Source organism: Telopea speciosissima, chromosome 11, assembly GCF_018873765.1.
Source record: "Telopea speciosissima isolate NSW1024214 ecotype Mountain lineage chromosome 11, Tspe_v1, whole genome shotgun sequence".
Lineage (NCBI taxonomy): Eukaryota > Viridiplantae > Streptophyta > Magnoliopsida > Proteales > Proteaceae > Telopea > Telopea speciosissima.
Genome location: NC_057926.1, coordinates 55,515,414 through 55,534,285, shown reverse-complemented (window position 1 = coordinate 55,534,285; position 18,872 = coordinate 55,515,414). Strand labels below are relative to the sequence as shown.

At 38.2% G+C, this 18,872-nt stretch overlaps 2 protein-coding genes and 1 long non-coding RNA gene across 4 annotated transcripts; all 3 read right to left on the bottom strand.

The window, feature by feature from the left end:
- Positions 1-880: 880 nt before the first annotated feature.
- LOC122646678 (receptor protein kinase-like protein ZAR1) lies at positions 881-3,531 on the bottom strand. The gene is made up of 2 exons (XM_043840269.1): positions 1,958-3,531; positions 881-1,835 (listed from the first exon to the last, which is right to left on the bottom strand). The coding sequence occupies exons 1-2, from the start codon at positions 3,435-3,437 to the stop codon at positions 1,165-1,167; spliced, it is 2,151 nt and encodes a 716-aa protein (XP_043696204.1). The 5' UTR covers positions 3,438-3,531; the 3' UTR covers positions 881-1,164.
- A 5,627-nt stretch (positions 3,532-9,158) lies between these two features.
- On the bottom strand, positions 9,159-11,091 carry LOC122644677. The gene is made up of 2 exons (XR_006330433.1): positions 11,000-11,091; positions 9,159-9,289 (listed from the first exon to the last, which is right to left on the bottom strand). It is a non-coding gene; the product is annotated as an uncharacterized LOC122644677 (long non-coding RNA).
- Positions 11,092-11,161: 70 nt separating this feature from the next.
- LOC122645527 (protein PLASTID MOVEMENT IMPAIRED 2-like) lies at positions 11,162-13,237 on the bottom strand. 2 transcript variants are annotated; one of them, XM_043838838.1, is made up of 4 exons: positions 12,981-13,237; positions 12,121-12,819; positions 11,302-12,075; positions 11,162-11,268 (listed from the first exon to the last, which is right to left on the bottom strand). In XM_043838838.1, the coding sequence occupies exons 1-4, from the start codon at positions 13,140-13,142 to the stop codon at positions 11,257-11,259; spliced, it is 1,647 nt and encodes a 548-aa protein (XP_043694773.1). In that variant the 5' UTR covers positions 13,143-13,237; the 3' UTR covers positions 11,162-11,256. The 2 variants fall into 2 exon arrangements, with proteins under 2 accessions (XP_043694773.1, XP_043694772.1); XM_043838837.1 differs by having other exon boundaries at positions 11,302-12,819.
- Between the last annotated feature and the right edge of the window lie 5,635 nt (positions 13,238-18,872).

The window sequence follows — 18,872 nt, the reverse complement described above, 5'->3', positions numbered from 1 at the left end:
CCCATATCCATAAAGGCAACCCAAAGTCTAAACCATTTTGGCTGATTCATATCCATATTTAGAGACCAGGATAAAGAACAAAGAGGAGGGAGTTCCCCACCAATCACAAAGAAGGAAAGAAGTGAAGACTATTTCAATATGTAGACCAAAATTCTATCAATCCCAAACCCCTGATAACTATCAGCCTTATCTTAAACCCTAATACGAACCAAAAATCCTCTCCCTATAATGAACAATCCTTCAGCAATTATTATTAATTTATTATCATTTGATCCTTTACATCCCTAAAGGATACATCCCCAAAGGATCCCCTTCAAACTAGGGCTGTAAATAGATAACCAAAAATCCAAATTCGAAAGCTAATTGGACGCTGTACTGTGATTTCAATTTCAGATTTACCCAAAAAAATAAAAAGATTTCAATTTCAGATCAGATATTATGTGATCCATTTAGGTCTGATTATAATAATGATTAAATATAATTTTATAAATATTACATAAAAAAAACAACTTGTCACCAAACTGAAGTTTAAACCTACTTTTAATTGCCACCCTTGTTTTAATCTCACAAGTATTTTAAAAAAATTAAAAAAATATTTAATATTCTAAAAGGGCACTAAAATAAAATTACAATCTTGTTGTAACCAGCCTTGGTTACAACAAGATTTTCCCTCAAAAATTAACAATACAAACAAGTGGGGCAATTAAAGTAGGTTAAAACTTCAGACATCTTGAAGTTTTAACCTAATACAAACCTAATACTCATGAAGATAAACCATGCATGACATCAGATATCACAATCACCCATAACAAAACAAACTAAACTTTGATGGAAACTTATTCCCTCCCAAATCCCCATGTCCCACAAGAGAAAAATTACATTTTTAATCAACAAATAACATACATTATTCATTAACAGAATGACCTGGTTTTTAAGTACCAAACCAGAATTTATTATATCCATATCTATTCAACCAAGTTATGGAAAAGTTATTGTTGTTTCATTTTACTTTCTTTTCTTCAACCAAACAATAGATCAAGTTTTCACTGAGAACTCCAGCCTCATGGGTATCTCACCAGTACTCAATTCTTCTGCTGCTCCTGAATTACAAATTTCAAGATCGTTCATGGAATTGGATTTAATGCGCCAATTGTGCTTTCTTTCTCAATTTGTAGAGGTGGTCAATTTAGCCATAGCATCTGAGACATATCTCATAGAAGGTCTCCTCTCAGGACTGGTCTGAATGCAGGCCAGAGCAATTTTCAGAACTGCAACCATCTCCTCTTCCCTGTCAGATTCTCCAGCCAAAAAGGGGTCCAAGACATCTGATAATGGCTTTTTTTCCTCAATGCAGAGCTGTATCCACCGAACCAGATCCATTTCTGATGTGCCCATTTGGATCACTGATGATCGTCCAGAAATCAATTCCAGTAAAATCACCCCATATGAGTAAACATCCCACTTCTGTGATGGCTTCACCATTTTCATGGCTTCAGGAGCTTGATAACAAGATCCTGAGCTTATGGATGGAGTTGGACTAATTGTAATAACTTCGGATGGTGCACTCTGTTGTTGCATTGGTTTCTCTGAAGACATTCGATTGGATTGCAGTGTTGGAGAGCCTCCAGCTATATTGGCGAGGCGCCCAAGTCCAAAGTCAGCAATTCGAGGCTCCAAGTTCTGTCCAAGTAGTATATTGTTTGGCTTCAGATCGCCATGAACATACTTTTTGGGGCTGAATTCATGTAGATAAGTTAGACCTTTCGCTATTCCTCTCATGATTCTGAGTCTAACAGACCACCTCAGGGGTGTAAACGATGGTATACCAGCCTTCCCTGATAAAATTTGAGAACCCATTACATCATCAATGTTAAAAATGGTCACCAAGATGGAAAAACATTAGCAGCAGATCAAAATAAACAGAAATGAGTGTTAATTTGAGCTTGAGTTGGCTTACCATGAATAGCAGTGGCAAGGTTGCCATTAGGTATGTAATCATAGATGAGTAGCTTCTCATCGACAGACCAGTAATAGGCTCTAAGACTTATAATGTTGGGATGCCTGAGCTTCCCTATCGCTTCTACTTCAGTCTGAAATTCCTTAAACCTTTGAGAACCTCCTTCACCCAATCTCCTCACAGCTAAGGTAATCCCATCTTCAAGCACAACTTTATATACAATGCCAATTCCACTTTTACCCAAAACAAAGGCAGATGCCTTCAGAAGCATATCCAGATCGAAACCCACCTGCGTATCCAGTGGAACAAGATCGTACTGCTCGATATTTTCTGATAAAGTCTCAGATTCATCTTTCCTAAAGCACAACCACTCCTTTCTCCCCTTTGATCCTTTCTCAAAATTATTACCACGGGCATCTTTACCTTTCCCACCATCGCACACTTTTAAGTAACAGTAAGAGAACAACAACCCAATGAGGAAAATTCCAACTACATCACTCACCACAATCGCAATCACGGCACTCTTACTCAGTCCTCTGCTTCTTCCACTCTTACCAGAGCCATTGTCCGGTGTTGTAGATGAGTTATTGGGTATGAAGGGGGACGAAGATGGAGCACCGTCAGCAGTGGTGTCTGAAGAACAGGGGTCCTTCAATGGAGGTCCACAGAGCCCTGAGTTCCCAATGAAGGCCGTAGGTCCTCTGTTCACGAGAGCACCACTCTGAGGTATCGGCCCACTTAGATTGTTGTAAGAAAGATCGATGTAAACCTTCTCCGGAAGATTCCCAAGACTGGATGGTATTGGACCACTGAACAAATTATGAGATAGGTCAACAGTTCCTTGCAAGCTCGAGAGATTACCCATGTCGCTAGGAATGGAACCGCTCAATTTATTGTATGAAAGATTGAGTTTTTCCAGAGCAACCAGAGCAGTACCAAACCCAGATGGCAAAGAACCAGTGAAACTGTTTTGGCTGAGATCGAGAGATCTTAATCTCTTGCATTGAATTAGCGAAGTGGGTAACGACCCATTCAAAAAGTTCTGCGATAAATCTAAATTCTGAAGGTAACTAAGCTTGCCAATATCAGGAGGGATAGACCCAGAAAAAGCATTCCCATAAAGAACCAAACTTTGGAGCCCCTGCGCATTAAACAAACCTACGGGCAAGCTCCCATAGAACTTATTGTTCCTGAGATTGACATGCCGGAGCACAGTGAGGGATTCTAGAGCAGAAGGAAGAAACCCAAGAAGCTTCTTCTTAGGTATGCTAATAGAAACAACTTTACCTTCTGTGCAAGTAATCCCATTCCATGAACACGGGTTGTCATCAGATGAGTTCCAGTTATTCAATGACCTTTCTGGGTCATCACTAACGGACCGTTTGAGTGACAAAAGAGCAACGCCTTCATCATTCAAAGAGCCCACAAGAACAGACGAGTTGCAGAGAAGAAGAAATAACCATACAAGAGTCAGAACCATTACCGCAAATTCTGCGACTCGTGGAGAGAAATGACCGTTGCAGCAAATCCAAAGCACAGGAGAATGAGGAGATGAGGTCTCTTGCAGTGCTTACCTTCCCGACCGAAGAAACTAAAGCAGAGAGAAAGAGAGAGAGAACAAGTAAACAGGTCTTTGAACTCTTGGTTCTTGAGGCTTTGGTAGGAATGAAGGAAAGAAGAGAAGGGTTTAGAGAATGGGAAAGTGGTTCAGCTTGCAGAGCCACGGGAAGAAAGACTATGGAAGTGTACAAAAAGACCAGATGAAAGAATCTCATATTATTACACAGTTAGCAATATCTCGTGATTGAATGATTATTTAGCTTTGCGAATTTATCGTGATTTTGTTATTTGATATTATATGTTGTCGATCACAGAGAGAAGGGAAAGGGTGAGGAACCGGAACCTTTATTCTTCCTCAACCTCAATGGAGAGAACCCACAAAAAAAGTTTCCAAAGCCTTGTGACAGAATGACAGATTGTAAAGGTCCATGGGCCCCCCATGTATGGGTCCAGACTCCAGAGGACTCCACTCCTCATCATTCCCATAACTAAGATCACCATAAAGAAGGGTTGCTGCTAACTTGATTACAGAGCTTCAATCAGACCAAACGGTTGAACCAGAGCAATTGTGAATCGGCCACCCCACTCACAAGAACGAACCAGTTCTGTGTTAATGAAACAAGGGTTCAACCAATGTTATAAGTATTGGTATTGGTGTCCATATCAATCTTACTATCGGTTTCGGACTTGGCTAATATCAATACCGATGTCGATTGGATTGTATCTGGCTGAAATTGGGGACGTAAATTTTAGACCAAACTTATTGGCCATTGCAACAAACTCGTATTAGTATTGTAATGGTACATATTCTCCAACCAGTTGATTTCCCAGAGGAACTTTGTAAATTGGTTAAGGGGGATGTTGATTTCTGTATCTACTATCGGTTGTAACTTCTTTGTTTTTGGCACTTTGGTTGATACGGAATCTGTCCCGTTTTAGTTAGGGGCCTCCCATGTTCTTCTTTAAATATTTTAAAGAGATTTTAGGTGGTTTTTTGTTTTTTTATACATTTATTTTTTTATTTTTTTTATTAATATAATTTATTTATCCAAAAAAAAAAGATTTAAATCACGATATTGAGATTGATATTTATCTTGATCGATATTGATACTGAGATAGATCAAAAGTTGATATGAACTCTATTGAATGGTTTTGCCATCACTTTTTGAAAATGAAAAACTACTTTATACAACATTTTTCCATTAGTATGTATCGATATATTGCATCACACCGATATAAATATTGTATTGGTTTCAGATATTGACGATACTATATATATTAGATACATCTAATAGATATTTGTACTTTGAATTGGATCGAGATCCTCAATGAGGAGATTGCCCAATGAACATTCAACAGTTGGGTTGATTGGGCATGCTGATTGGGCGTATACTAGGATGTGTGTCAACTAATCCAACCGTTAGATACCTCATTGAGCATTAATTGGAGAGGGGTCGGATCCCCTTGAACCCTGGTCCAACTCCAACTGTTGATCTGGATCATGTAGTACAGTACGTTCTGCATGAAAGCCACGTGGACAGAAAAACAAGAAATGAAAGAACATATTAGGTTACCAGTACTGTACATTTGACTCGTTAAACTCACTATCTCGTGAGAAGTTTAAAGCAAAATCCGAGAAATTAGAATAGTTGGGTAAAATTAACATGTGAATGAGAATGCCAAATGGAAGTAGCCGTTTGTAGAGTGGCAGTGTGAACCCCACTTGCTTGGGTACTTTCGTAATAATGATATTGGGTGTGTGAAGAGTGAAGAGTGAAGAGTGTGCCTTCTTGATTAAATAAATACATAGAAGGAGAAAATTGGATTATATCACATAAACAAACCTACTGACACAAAAGTTCTCATTTTCTGGCTTTTGAGATGCTTTGATTCTTTGAATTATATATTGGTCCTATTTTGCCTCATCCAATGCAAATGAAATTTACGGGTATAATCAAAACCTTAAAAGCAGCATTAACTGGATAGAGATCCTCCGTTGGGGTGTCAATCCGTCGGTTTCGGTCGGGTTGGATTGCGTCAAATCTAAGCTGACCCAACGAAGGAATGTTCGATATCAGACTCGATCTGATTCGATATACCATGGTTTTTTTGTTTTTTTAATCTAAATATTCTCTAAGACCCGGACTGGTCTCTAAGATTTTATTAAAATAAAACCAGAGAAATAGAATACACATGGGGGACATATCCACCTTACCTCTTTCCCAAATCAAATAATCAAATAGTTCGCTCAATCGCTCAACAGCTCACACCCACCCCTTACAAAGTGCTCTAGCATCTAATCACCAGCCTCTCAATTACATCTTCGTGTGCAATTTGTCGTAGTTCTTGGGGCAAATGTGGTCACCGATCTAATTCGATATACCATGTTTATATATAAACAAGTCTGGGAAAAACAATATTTTTTTCTAGATTTTCTGACTTGTATCAGTTTTGATCGATCATCGAAATCAATTCACTAGTAAATTAGTTTGGATACATAACTTAAGAAGAATAACAAATAGATTCGAACTATGATATCAATATCTCAACATTCCCTGAATGGTGGGAATATGGAGATTTCTTCCGAAATGCTATGAGGGATGACCACGTACAGCTCAAGTAATTAGTATCACTACAGCTTGTCTTCTCAAGTCCCAACCCTACAGCACGAGCAGAGCGGGCCATCGCCCACCCACGTCAATAATAACTTAGCAAAGAGGTCGGAGGTTGAGACATGGTATCTTCTGCTTTACAACTCATAACTAACTCAATAACTATCTTTTCTTCCGTTAATTGACTTAATTATGCTTTATATATAAAACAGTAGAATAGATACGCATATATAGTTTAAGAAAGAAGGCAGCCTTTCGCTACAGATCATCCACGCAGTTGATAACTTTAGATATATCAAAAACTAAATCCAAGTAGATGGCTGGTACAGAGTCTTCAGACCCTTGGATTTAGGTATCGATATATCAGTATCGGCGATACAACACCAATACATATTGATTGATACGATCAAAAAGCTGATTTGTGTACTGAAATCAGACCGATACAGCCTATCAGTATCAGTCTCGACGGCGAACAATAATGAAGCCAATTTCACCGTGATTAGTGGCGGTGTCAAGTGCACGGATGGGGAGCGGAGCGTACAACACTTGGACTTGGACTTCCACAGTACTCTAACTTGGACAAAGGGGTCGCCCACCACTGTTAAGTTCTTTCTCACTAACTATAACATAAATGGATTTGGTCTTCCTTGATAATATGATGCTTGTTTTGTTAAGACACATTCCTATCGTGGTTTTAGGAACTAGGAGCACAATCGGCCGATCCCAATCCTGATTTTGATCCTGATTCTGATCCTGATTCTAAGGTTTTTTGACTGATTCCAATCAATTCTATCTAGATGGAGATCGATGGAGACTGAATTCATTGCAGATTCCGCTTCCTTTAACCATGATTCCTATGGTTCCATTTGGTTCTTTTGATCCACAAATCCCACATTGTAAGTCTAATTGCAAAGCTTTTAAGTCTTGATGTGCCCCTTAATTGCACTGGTATTTAGAAAATGCTCCCTAAAATTTGACCATCCCTCATCTATATCCCTCCCAAAAATATCAACATTTCCTTCCGTCAATTATACCATGCATGACCTAAGAAAGTAAGGATGGATGGAATGAAATTAAATTCTTAGATCTTATCTTATCTTATCTTATCTAGTCACAAATTAGCAGATTACAGTCTCTAAGAAGTAAGAACCATTCCATAAGCCAGATGGCCATCTCACTGTGTCCACACTCCACAGGTTATGGCAATCTTGGGTCTTTTACGTTAAGATTTTAACTAATCTGGGTTTTGGATTAAGATTTACAATAGGTTCTGTTTGTTTCACAGTACAATAATTTATGGGATATGTTAAAAATCAATACAAATTTATATATATAATAAGAATTAGAGAAGGAAGAAATGCTTTACTCAAATGCAATATAAGAATTGTTAAATATAATTCATTTCAAAGTTCGGGTTTGTTTTCCAAAAATAGTGATACTATCATGAGGTTTCTTGGCACGCATGGAGGACTTCATTCCATCATACTCAAATGTACTTCTTGTTCATCTACAACTCTGAAAATGTCAAATGACAGAAAATTTATAAAATAAATATATAAATAAAATATAAATTATCGTGGTCTGGAGCACCAGATGACGCAAATCATCTATATCTCTCCCTTATTGAATGAAGGTTCGAAAATACCCTCCCAATGTCACTTTTTTTTTACCCCTTCCATGCCCCCTAAGTACCGTGATCTGCTAGACCACAAAATGCCTTCCCTAATTATTTTTTCATAAAATATTTTACGGTGAAACAAATACAGCTTTAATGATAAATGAAACCCCACACTCATCTGGCTTAGAGTTCAATTATTATATATAGGAAACTCTTCTAATTGAAGTACACATGAATTCTAGCATCACCTCTTGCAGTGAAGTTTAGAATTTGTTGGATTAAAGTATGAAGACAACCCCACCCCCCCCCCCCCCCCAAAAAAAAAAAAAAAAACAAAAAAAGAGGAAGGAGAGAGAGTGCCAATAAACCCATGTATCCTTACTTGCGGAGTGGCATACCGGAAAAAAAGGAATGACTTTCTATATCCCCTGTAGAAAATCCCTAGAAAAAGTCAAAGGTCTCCCTGATCTCTTTTCTGCCAAAAAGACTGAAAGAACTATTTCCTACATGTGCACTATTTTTTGCCCTAAAAAAATATGATTTTGCATGATACAAAATTCCAAACTCGCAAACGTCAAATTTGGTTACCCATTTCAAAAGCACAGCCCACCATCAATGGTCTTTCTCCTTTGTTTTTTCAACAGTCACTATTTGAACTTTCAGATTATCACAAGAGCAAGAGGAGAAGCTAAAATCATCGGAATTAAATACATCAATAGATAATGACATGGACAACATGTCAAGTGAATTTGGTCACAAACCTGCCACATTACAGTCATAGAGTGTTGTGGAAAAAGGTTCTTTGCAGAAATCCTATCTCCAAAAAAAAGGAATAACTCTCTCTCTCTCTCTCTCTCTCTCTCTGTGTTTTATCTTTAAGGTGCTACTAAGGCCTCATTACTGATTATCAACAACCACATTATAAAGTCATCCAAAAAAATAAAAAAATGATTATATGACCCGAAGTAAAATCCAAGTACATCAAAAATAACTTCCAGAAAACTGCAACACCAATTGCTTAATGACTTAGTAACTTCAAGCCTCATAAGTGGCAACATCATTGATCCGATGCATGTAATCAGTTTGAGCCAGAGGCCAAGAAGTTGAAAAACTATTGAACAAACTCCAAAATATAAGTGTTCACTAATGCCAAATTTTCATGAGTTGTGTATATAGATAAAAAGCTCATAGTCATAACTGGTAGGTATTTTTTGAACTCTTAACAAATCAAAAGATGATAAATTCATAACCAGCTGTATAGAGACAATGATTTCTTTTATCATTGCCTTGCCTGCAATTGAAGTTGATACAAGCCAAAATTTTCATATCAACAAAAAGGACACCATAGCTGCTACTGGCTATATTTTCCATGTCAAGCATCTGAATGTAATATGGAATCATGCAAATCGAATCCGGATGAAAAATTACATATGTTCATTATTTTGCAAAAAATTGGATATATATACAACCAGATTAACAACATTGTCCACTCACTGATAGAGGAAAATAACGAATGGAATTCAACATGGTTGATGGCAACCACTGTTGGCCAAACAACGTTCCAGGGATCAAACCATGGTTCCCTAGGGAGACCAAGATATTTATTCTTAGGGTTTTGCACGCCCTGGGTTAGCCCATGGTGTCCCATGGGTGCCCCATTTTAATTTTTAGGGTTTCCCATGGTCGCCCATGAGAACCCTGGTGCATCCCTATTAGGGTTTCTCCTTCCCTATTACGTCCCATAAAATTAATTATCACAATAGGGACAGAGAAATTCTTCTCTAGTCCATCACATGGCAAGAGGGATCCATCCCATACTCGAATGCGCAGCGAAAATTAATCAATTCAAGTTTCTTTCGTATCCCATAAATATTAATAATCAATGAACAGAAGGAATTAATAAAGAACTGCTAACCTGGTGAGCCTCAAGTCCTGCTCCTCCAATAGACAGTGGTTCTTCCTCCAATGAACGCTTCAAGCAAACAGATTTGAACCTCCAATGGTGCTACCAAGGTTCTACACGCCAATCCCAGATGCCCTCAAACTCCTCAGCACATATCTAGGGTTTCATAAACCCTAACTCTCAAACACAAGTGAGAGAAGCAAGAAGAAGAAGAGAGATCACAAGAGGGAGAGAGAGAAACCAAAAACGTAGGAGAGAGAGTGTCTGCTCCAAAAACGTGGAGAGCTTCCTCTTTTGCGTTTTTTGGTCCCCTATTTATAATAATAGGGTTTAATTAAATCCTAGATAGATTTAATAGAGCCCTAGTGAGAGTCTGACTCTCTCTCTCTCAGTCTGGCAGTTATGTTTAAACTCAAAGTGCTACACAGGTGAAGAAACAGAATCTAATAGGGAAAGTATTAATTATATTCTTTATTTAATTATTAATGGATAATTACAATTAGCACCAAATCCATTAATTAAATAAAAAGCCAATTAAATTAGCAAATTCCAAATAACTCCCTATATGAAAACAATTTATCATATACAACCCCCCCCACTAATCAACACCATCATTATAGAATCTAGGGCATATACACATGTACTGCCAAACCCCAATCCATAGTACATGTCCATATAAGAGCGTCTGTGCATCCGATCGGTCCCATAAAACTCGATAAAACACTTTATTTGAAATAACTATAAATAATGTATCATTTTATGTAAAATAAATTTTGCAAAACTATTTCCAAAAGCAGTCATTGGATCCAGTTACGATCCGACCATGCATAGACAGTCTCTATCTTGGTGTTCCCCAATCGGGCAGTGGTGACCGTGTTGGATAACTCCTTCACTCACAAAGTGTTCACGTATTCCCAGAACACCGGCTTTGACTTGCTTGAGTCTCAGTCATTGATGAACCAAAGAATGCGATCACACTTTGCAGTGACAGGGTTCCCTCAGGTATAGGGTATCGATGACACATGTCTATCCCTTTCTACATCGGCGGAATACATGAGGGAATCGACAAAGTAGATTCTTCGCCAATGCACACATCAAACATGTGAGCACTCGCATTCGTACCCGACATCACATGTCTAGGCATACCCAATGCGACGACCATATGATAAGGGTGTCCAGCCCAAACCCTAGTTGTGACTACCATTTTAAGTATAACTTACGAACACATAATGCTCAAAAAGTTTATATCGCATGTGACAATATTAAACTAAAATGTATAAATGTTCAATACAAAAGTGAACCGAATTGAACCGGACCAAACTGGGTTTGATGGACACACACTTACAAACACATTATTGCCCAATGGCCTACAGCTTAATACAGAACAATGCAATTCATATTAAATTCTGCAATAACAGATCCCTAGACATAGATTGGACATTTTAAAAAAAAAATTCATGCTGGGGAAAAAAAAAACTTGACTAAGGAACTACCTTCCTGGCTTTGCAGTGTTCCAGAGCTAGGCCTTCTTGGTTTTGCTGCCATTGTCTTAATAGACTTTTGGCAGTGCTTTCTCAAGCTGCATGTTTGTAGCTTCTCGGTGTTACTAATGTTGCCATTCCCAATTGTGTAGTTCATCCTCACTTTATACCTTCACCTTCATTGACTTCTCTGTTCTGTATACCTCTTGCTTTTTCACCGGCATTAACTCTCTGATTTCTCGCTGAGCTGTTTCACAGTTTATCAATATCTCTTTCTCAGAGGCCTTTAGTGCGTCAGTCCATGCCTGAGCTGCCACAATCTTCTTATCTGCAATTTCTTTAGCCCCTTCTGCGCAGCTAGTCAAGTATTCATATTCAAAAGTTGAGATGGTTACTGAAGACTTGTGCTGAGATTCTGAAGCTCTTGCCTTCAAGGTTTTCTCCCTAAGAGCTTTTAATCTCTCAAGAGTGATTGCTTCTGATGCTTTGACTGCTTCAAGCTCCTTCATGGCAGCTTGTAACATGTCCTCTGCTAAGCCATTCTTAGACTCTGTCTCTTGAATTTCTGTTCTGATGCTAGCAGCTTCTTCACTAACAAGTTCTCTCTCCCTATTTGCAGCCTTTGCTTCTGCTTGTAACTGTTGAAGTGTCGCTGAAAGATTGGACACGATTGTTTTTGCCTTCTCTTCAGCAGTAAATGCAGCTTTCAACTTGGATTTGCCCCTAAAGAGTTTAGAATTTAAGCTCCGTAGAAGCAAGTCTGCATTCTCTTCTAATGTCCTCAGCTGAGTACTTTCTTCAGACACATGCTGGAGTTCATCTCGTATTATGTCCATAGAGGCCATTAATTGAAATTCTTCTTCTCTGATTCGTGCTAATTCTTTCTTTGCAGCATCCAATTCTCCAGTAATTGGCTGTAATAACCTTGAAGTTTGTGGTTCCTCTTCCCTTCCTTTATGGACTTCGATATCACCTGATTTTTTATTCTCAACCCTTTCTTTCATTGCCTTAACTAGTTTCAATTCATTTTGTAAGACATCAACATCTGAAATAGTAATGGCCAGTTCGCTCTCCAGTTCCTTTGCATGGTCTAGTTCTTGGGTTGTGTCCTTGATTCTATTTCTGATTCTTTCCAATTTCTCTGAGAAATGAGAGGCCTTTGCTTCTCTTTGGGCTTCAATTGTTCCAAGTTCTTTAACTGCTTCTATCCTAGCTAGCTGAACAAGTATTTGCTCTTCATTGATTTCCTCAATCTCTTTCATTAGTGATTCCACGGTGCTTGAATGCGACTTCAATCTAGAAAACGAGTCTTCAAATTCCTTGTCTGCCAGCAATTTTGCTTCCAGGACAGAATCCCTCTCAAGCTTAAGCTTACTCAATTTTTGTTTTACAAACTCCAATTCCCTCATCACTTGTGCATACTGGTAATCATCTGCTTTTCTGAAAGTGACTGTCAACACATTATCATGTTTTCCTTGCTTCTGCAGCTTTTCAACTTCGCATTTCTGAGCTTTTGCTTTTAAATTTGATTCTTCAATCCTCGAAGTGAGACCCTTCACCCTCATCCTAGCACTGTAGAGCTCAGATTCTGCTTGGTCTTTTACAGATTCGGCTACCATTCTATTCTCATTCAATAGACCAATGTCCCTCTTCGCCAAATGCAGTTCTTTCGCTCTTGAAGTAGATTTCTTCAGTGCAAAAAATTCACAAGTTTATTGGCTCAAGAGACCATTAAACTAAATAAAAATAATGACGGATAGCTTTTGCAAAAGAATGAGCAGCTAAATAGAAATCTATACATTCACCAAAAAATTAAAAAAAAATAGAAATCTATACTACTATTTTGTACCTGTACATCAGAGAATGCCATCTGGGTTTTCTTTCGCTGCGGATTTTCTTCATTCATTCGTTCTGCATACAAACCAACCACTGTTTTACCGGACCCAATTTGCATTCTATCGGTGGCCTCTGCTCTGTCCATTGCATCTCTGTTGTCATATTCAAAGTACATGAATCCTCATTCATAATTCACCCGTTTCATAGATGATAGTATGAATCTAATTCTTTGATTGAAACCGTTTCCATCTTCCAACGCTTAACCCGTAAGGCTCAGGAGAACTAAGAATCAAATTCTTGAGTTTGATTCTCTGTTTTTGAAAGCATATGGGCCTCCCAACTTCCCAACCAAGATTCCAGTTTGGGAGCCGAGGGTTTCTGCTCATTTCAGCGGCATTTTAACCCAAAAAAAAAAAACAGAGGACAAAGTAGAAATTAGCGCGAGGAGGGACAATGCTTACCTTATAATACTTATCAGTTGTGATCTCTTTCCATGCACTGGAGTTAGTACTGTGTTTCCTTTCGTTTATCTTCAACTGGACGACAAGTCTACGTATGAGCAGAAAGGATAACAGAGAGACTGAGACTCTGTGTGTGTCTGAGAGAGAGATACTACAAGAGACAAGGACAGAAGGATCGACATTAATGCGACAACCCCAACAAAAATTTTCATCACTTTTGGCACTGGTAGGATCGATGGTTGTAGAACTTGTAGTAACCAGCAAGTAGCTTCCAAAATTAAGAGACGGAGTAATTGCCACGTCATAAAAATATCTGTGACAGAGATCTTCAACAGACTAACATTACGGTGGCGTAATTGCCACGTCTTTGTATGTTACACCTCATCTCCATGATCGCCCACAGAAGGGCAGGGATGTGTAGGTTATTTTATAGGGACAATTGTTTAGATCTAGATTAAAAAAAGATTTATCCATCCGACGCACTTTAAATTTGTTTTACACGAATTAGTTTTAAGGTAGAAAAGATTTACAAAAATCCCAACCCATTAGAAAAAGTTGAATGAATTTCTTACAATACCCTCAACATCTTTGTAATTTATCAAGTCTCACTCACTCTCTCGCTCTCGACTTTATTGGAATCTTTCATCCTTGACAATTTCTTCGATGACTAAGGAACATTTCTGCATTCTTCTACTACTAGAGTTATCGTATAGTGTTCTGGGTCCAATTGTTTCAATTTTATTCCTACTCCATCTCAAGTCAAATCTCCTCTTATTACTCTCTCTGTTTCTCTTCTTTTCTTCCCTCAGTTTTCCCTTGCTTTTTAAGCCAGTCGAAACCTCTATTTTTTGGTCAACTTTCAGTTCGCTTGAACTATTTATTTTCCTCATCCTAGATACTAAAAGACTAATCTCTCTGAAATTTTAAAATTGATTCTAGTTTTTTAAATATGAAAATACAGAAGAACCATTTTCCATACTGTGTTTCTAAGTTTTTTCTGCAACCAACACATTGCACCATTTTCAACTCTATTAAAATATTATTTTCTGGCCTGGAAGTCATCAAGAGAGCCAGACTATTCTGTTGGTAAAAACTCAGCCTTATTTGATACTGCTTTGAGAAGTTACAATTCTCATTTAATATTCTTGTTTACCGTCCCATCTCTTCTTTTTATTTCTGAGGTCTCTGAAATATTTGGCCATACGTAAATTAGAAAAAGAATTAGTGCAGAGTAGCAAAGCTTTGGAAGACCTCTAAGCCACTGTTGACAGCAAAGTTGTCCCAACTCCAATACCACAGAAGCATCCTCATCTAAACCGATCACTCTTCCCACAGTTCAACTCCAAATCAACATCACGCACGACCTTCCACACCATAGACGAACTCAATTTGAAGCTTTCATCTCCCAAGCCAACCCAATTCAAGAAAGTCGAGCACATCGTTCCGGTGGATTTAACCCAGGGTGCAATCGAGCACGAAGAAGAGAAGGGGAGAGAGAGGCACAATGCTTAATTCGAAAGCAATTCTGATTGAAATAAAAGATCAAAGAGAAGGAAGGCGGGAGTTGTGAAGCGGTTGAATTAAAAATTTGTGAGAGAAGAAGAAGGTGGGTTGTGGGGGTATTTTAGGTTGTTTATTTTAGTTTTTTTTTTTAATTTGACGGGGTTATGTAAATCTTTTCAACATCGTAATTTGTAACTGCAAAACATAATTTATATATTCCAGTTTTGTAAATCTTTTTGTTGTTAAGTAGATCCAGGAAATTTTCCCTATTTTATATCCGAACTGTGTTTGGACTAGGCGTAAAAATACATCACTGCACACGACGGGGAGGCGTTCTTTTCTTCTAATTATATTGGCTCTCCTTTGGTTGTGGTAGGAGCTGGAGGATTCAACCCAGCAAAAACAGGGAGGGGGTGGCTTGGTCTGCATAGGCTGCCCATGTGCCTAGGCACAGCCTGCACTGTGGCACAGAGAACATTCTCCCTATAATTATATAAGACTTATAAGAGACGTTGTGCCTATATCATGTTATTTAGGGAAGTGGTTGTGAGTTGTGACTGAATCCTAGTCTGGATGACCCAGTCAATGACATATGAGACCGAGTCAATTTTTACCCCATGGTTTTGCATTTATCATGTTTTTTATCTGTTTTATATATTTTTTTTTCCTTTGTTTGTTGTTGGACACGCATGCTTGAATAGCCTATTCTCTATTAAAAAAAAAAAAAATTGAATTCAAAAGGAAAATATCCTTTTTTCGGGGATGTTTGAGTTACAGAGTCCTAGGAAAAATCATGGACACAAGTAAGAGTGTCAATCAGTTTAGTACCAGCTTATTGATTCGATTCAAAATGCAATGAATATAAATCATGGGAGGTGGGTTAAACGTGAGGTTATATGCAACACTTGAAATCTTATCCGTTGATTTCTAATGTAAAATCCTAACCGTTCATTATTTTACCTGTAACCGGCTAACCTAAACTCCATCTTCCCTTATATGTATATAAACCCTCAATCTTCCAACCGACAATATACGGTGGAAGGCGGAGGGCGGAGGTCGGAGGTGGGAGGAGTGAACCTTGTTTTCATCGTTTAGCCTGAAGGTTGCCAGATCCAGATCTGTGGGGTGGGGTAGTCGGAATGAAACGATCCGAGAAGGATAGGAAAACCAAACCCCCACCGGAACTCAAAACCCACTCAAACCCTAACAGCAGCAATACCCCCGTCTACATCCCTCTCGGAAAGACCAGGCCTCTGCAAACCAGCCATTCACGTTTCGAGATCAGGAACTGCCCCTGTACTGAATAAAACCCATTTAAACAATACAATGGATCTGGAAGGTAACAAGACAATGTCCACATACGCCCAATAAAAACCTTATAACAACTTCTGAGCTAAAAGGTCGAGTAAAACATTCTTTATTCATTCCATGAAGATGAAGAACTCAAAATGAATACTCACGAACTCCGTCCAAAATCCCAACACGGGAACCCTATTCACTTTAATTCTTTCTTCTTCCTCCTCAGCGGCCCAAAGAAATGCAAATCTCTCCTTCGAGATAGAATGCTGTCATTCTAAGCTCTCATTACCAAAAGAACGTAAAAAGACAAAATGCAATAAAGAATCACTGGAACACAAACTCCATCAACCGTATTCAATGTTCCATCCCAAGCCCCTCGAAATCTTCAATCCTCGCAAATCCAGCCCAATCAGAAAACACCATTTAAAGCCTAAAGAAGGGGAAATTAATGTAGACAACTAATGTCTTTACCTATATTGCGTGAACAATTGAAGGATCGGCCAATAATCTGCCATTTTCAACAAATCTCAGGTCGATTAGCTTCAATCAGAGAGGAGAAACAATGATTGAAGAAGAGCTAAGGGGTTCTGATTCAAAGATATTGCGGATATCGCTTGGCGTAGAATGTTTCTGTATGAAACAAAGAGGAGCCTTCCAGCTTTCGATTAAGGCAACCAGTTCGAGAAGGAGATGAAGCTCCCCACCCAGTTCGAGACTCGGGTGTCTTGGGGTTTCAACAGAGATTTGCAGGACCTAACCCACCACCGGAGAGGATGATTGTTTTCTGATCGGCGAAGAAAGGAAGAGTTGGAAAAAAAAGAAACCTATTGTCACGGTGAGCAGGTTACAACCTTTTTTTTTTCAACGGTTATGATTAAAAAATAAAAAAATAAACGAGTCGTTAAGTTTAGTGTCGTGTTTAAATAAAATACCCATTGCACTGCTACCAGTCACTCATAAATCATAGTGGATATGACATGGTGACGAGAGATGATAGAACGAGAGACCAAGAAATAGAAAGAAAGGGGTTCAGTCTCAATCAATCACTCTCATTCTCCCTCCTTGTTTTAGCTCATAAGAAATAATATAATATGTAATCATGTTTACCGATTTAAAGGTTTTAATCGGTTAATCTGTCTGGAATGGTTTTCTGTTTTAAAATTGAAATCAACCGATTATTAAGACTTTTAAAATTGAAATGAACTGATTTTTGCGGTTTGATTTGATTTTAAATGGACAATTTTGGTTTGTTTATCTATTCCGGTTCATAGTTGACACCTTTATTGCACACTATAGAAAAACAATCTTTTGATGAGGAGATCTTAAGGTAATTTAGGGATATGGAATTATCGGAGGAGGAAGGGAAATGAAAATTTGTTTTCCTAAAGAGACAAAAGAAGTATGAAGTATGAGTGTTTGAGTGATATAGGGCAAATATAGGGAAGTGATTGATTTTCGCAAGTAATTTTTCAGTAATGGGAAATTCACTCAGATAAACGAGTTATATTTTTGAATACTGTAACCAATTGACCAGTAAAATAGGAATTGGACTTAGTCCAAACCTTAGTTAGTAAGTTCAGGAACAGCAATTGAACGGGAACGGATACGTACGGCAATTAAACGGACTAGATGGCAATAATATTTTTCAATAATTCGGTGTAATAAAATGCATACGACAATTATACGATACGCATTTAATACGTGTTTAATATGACTTAGATGGTAATAATACTTTTAAAAAAAACGAACATATATTCATTATGTAAGTTACATAATGTAACATACATTCACCACCTAATGAACAAAATAATAATAGATACACAATGATTTTATCAACTAAAATAAACACAATATAATATGCTTAATTTTTGTATTCTCTCTCTCTCTCTCTCTCTCTCTCTCTCTCTCTCTCATTGATTCAGGGCCACCTAACAAGTGAACCACAAATTACATCAAAGAGAAAGTTGTTCAATCTTCAAAATTTTTAACCATTTGAGTAGTTAATTTATTTCTTTTAAATGGATGGTATAGTTGCAGTAAAATCACACATAGCCTCAACTAATTCGTTCCTTGTAGATGTCCCCAAATCTCTCTCTCTCTCTCTCTCTCTCTCTCTCTCGCTTGCAGGGCTTCAGAGAAGAAAATTCAGGGAAGTATTACTAGCTGAGCTGCCAAGTCTTGAGTCAACCCATGAATAATTTTCGAAAGTAAAATCACAAACTTACACAGTAGCCGAAGGAATACAAACGAAACCCAGATTTTATACAAGGGAAAAAGCATTAAAAAAAGATCCACTAAAAGTGAACATCCAAATCTAGCCTAAAGGGAAAAGAAACATAAATAAGAAAACACTAAAGGGAAAAAGGACAAACCTTCCGAACAGAGACAGAGAAGAAGAGGAGGAACAACCGAACTATAATGAAACGAGAAGAGAAGCTGTTGCCGCCGTCGCCGTCGCCGTTGCCTTGGCCTTCACCGTCGCCGGTGGTGAAGATGATTGGAGATTGGGGTGGGGTGGGGGGGGGGGGCAGCAGGAAGCAGCGGCAGCAGCCCAGTAGAGTTTGTTCGAAGTTCAAAAGAATGGGAAGGGAAAGTGAAACGAACTTGCTTAGGTTAAGTTTAGTTTTATTATTATTATTTTT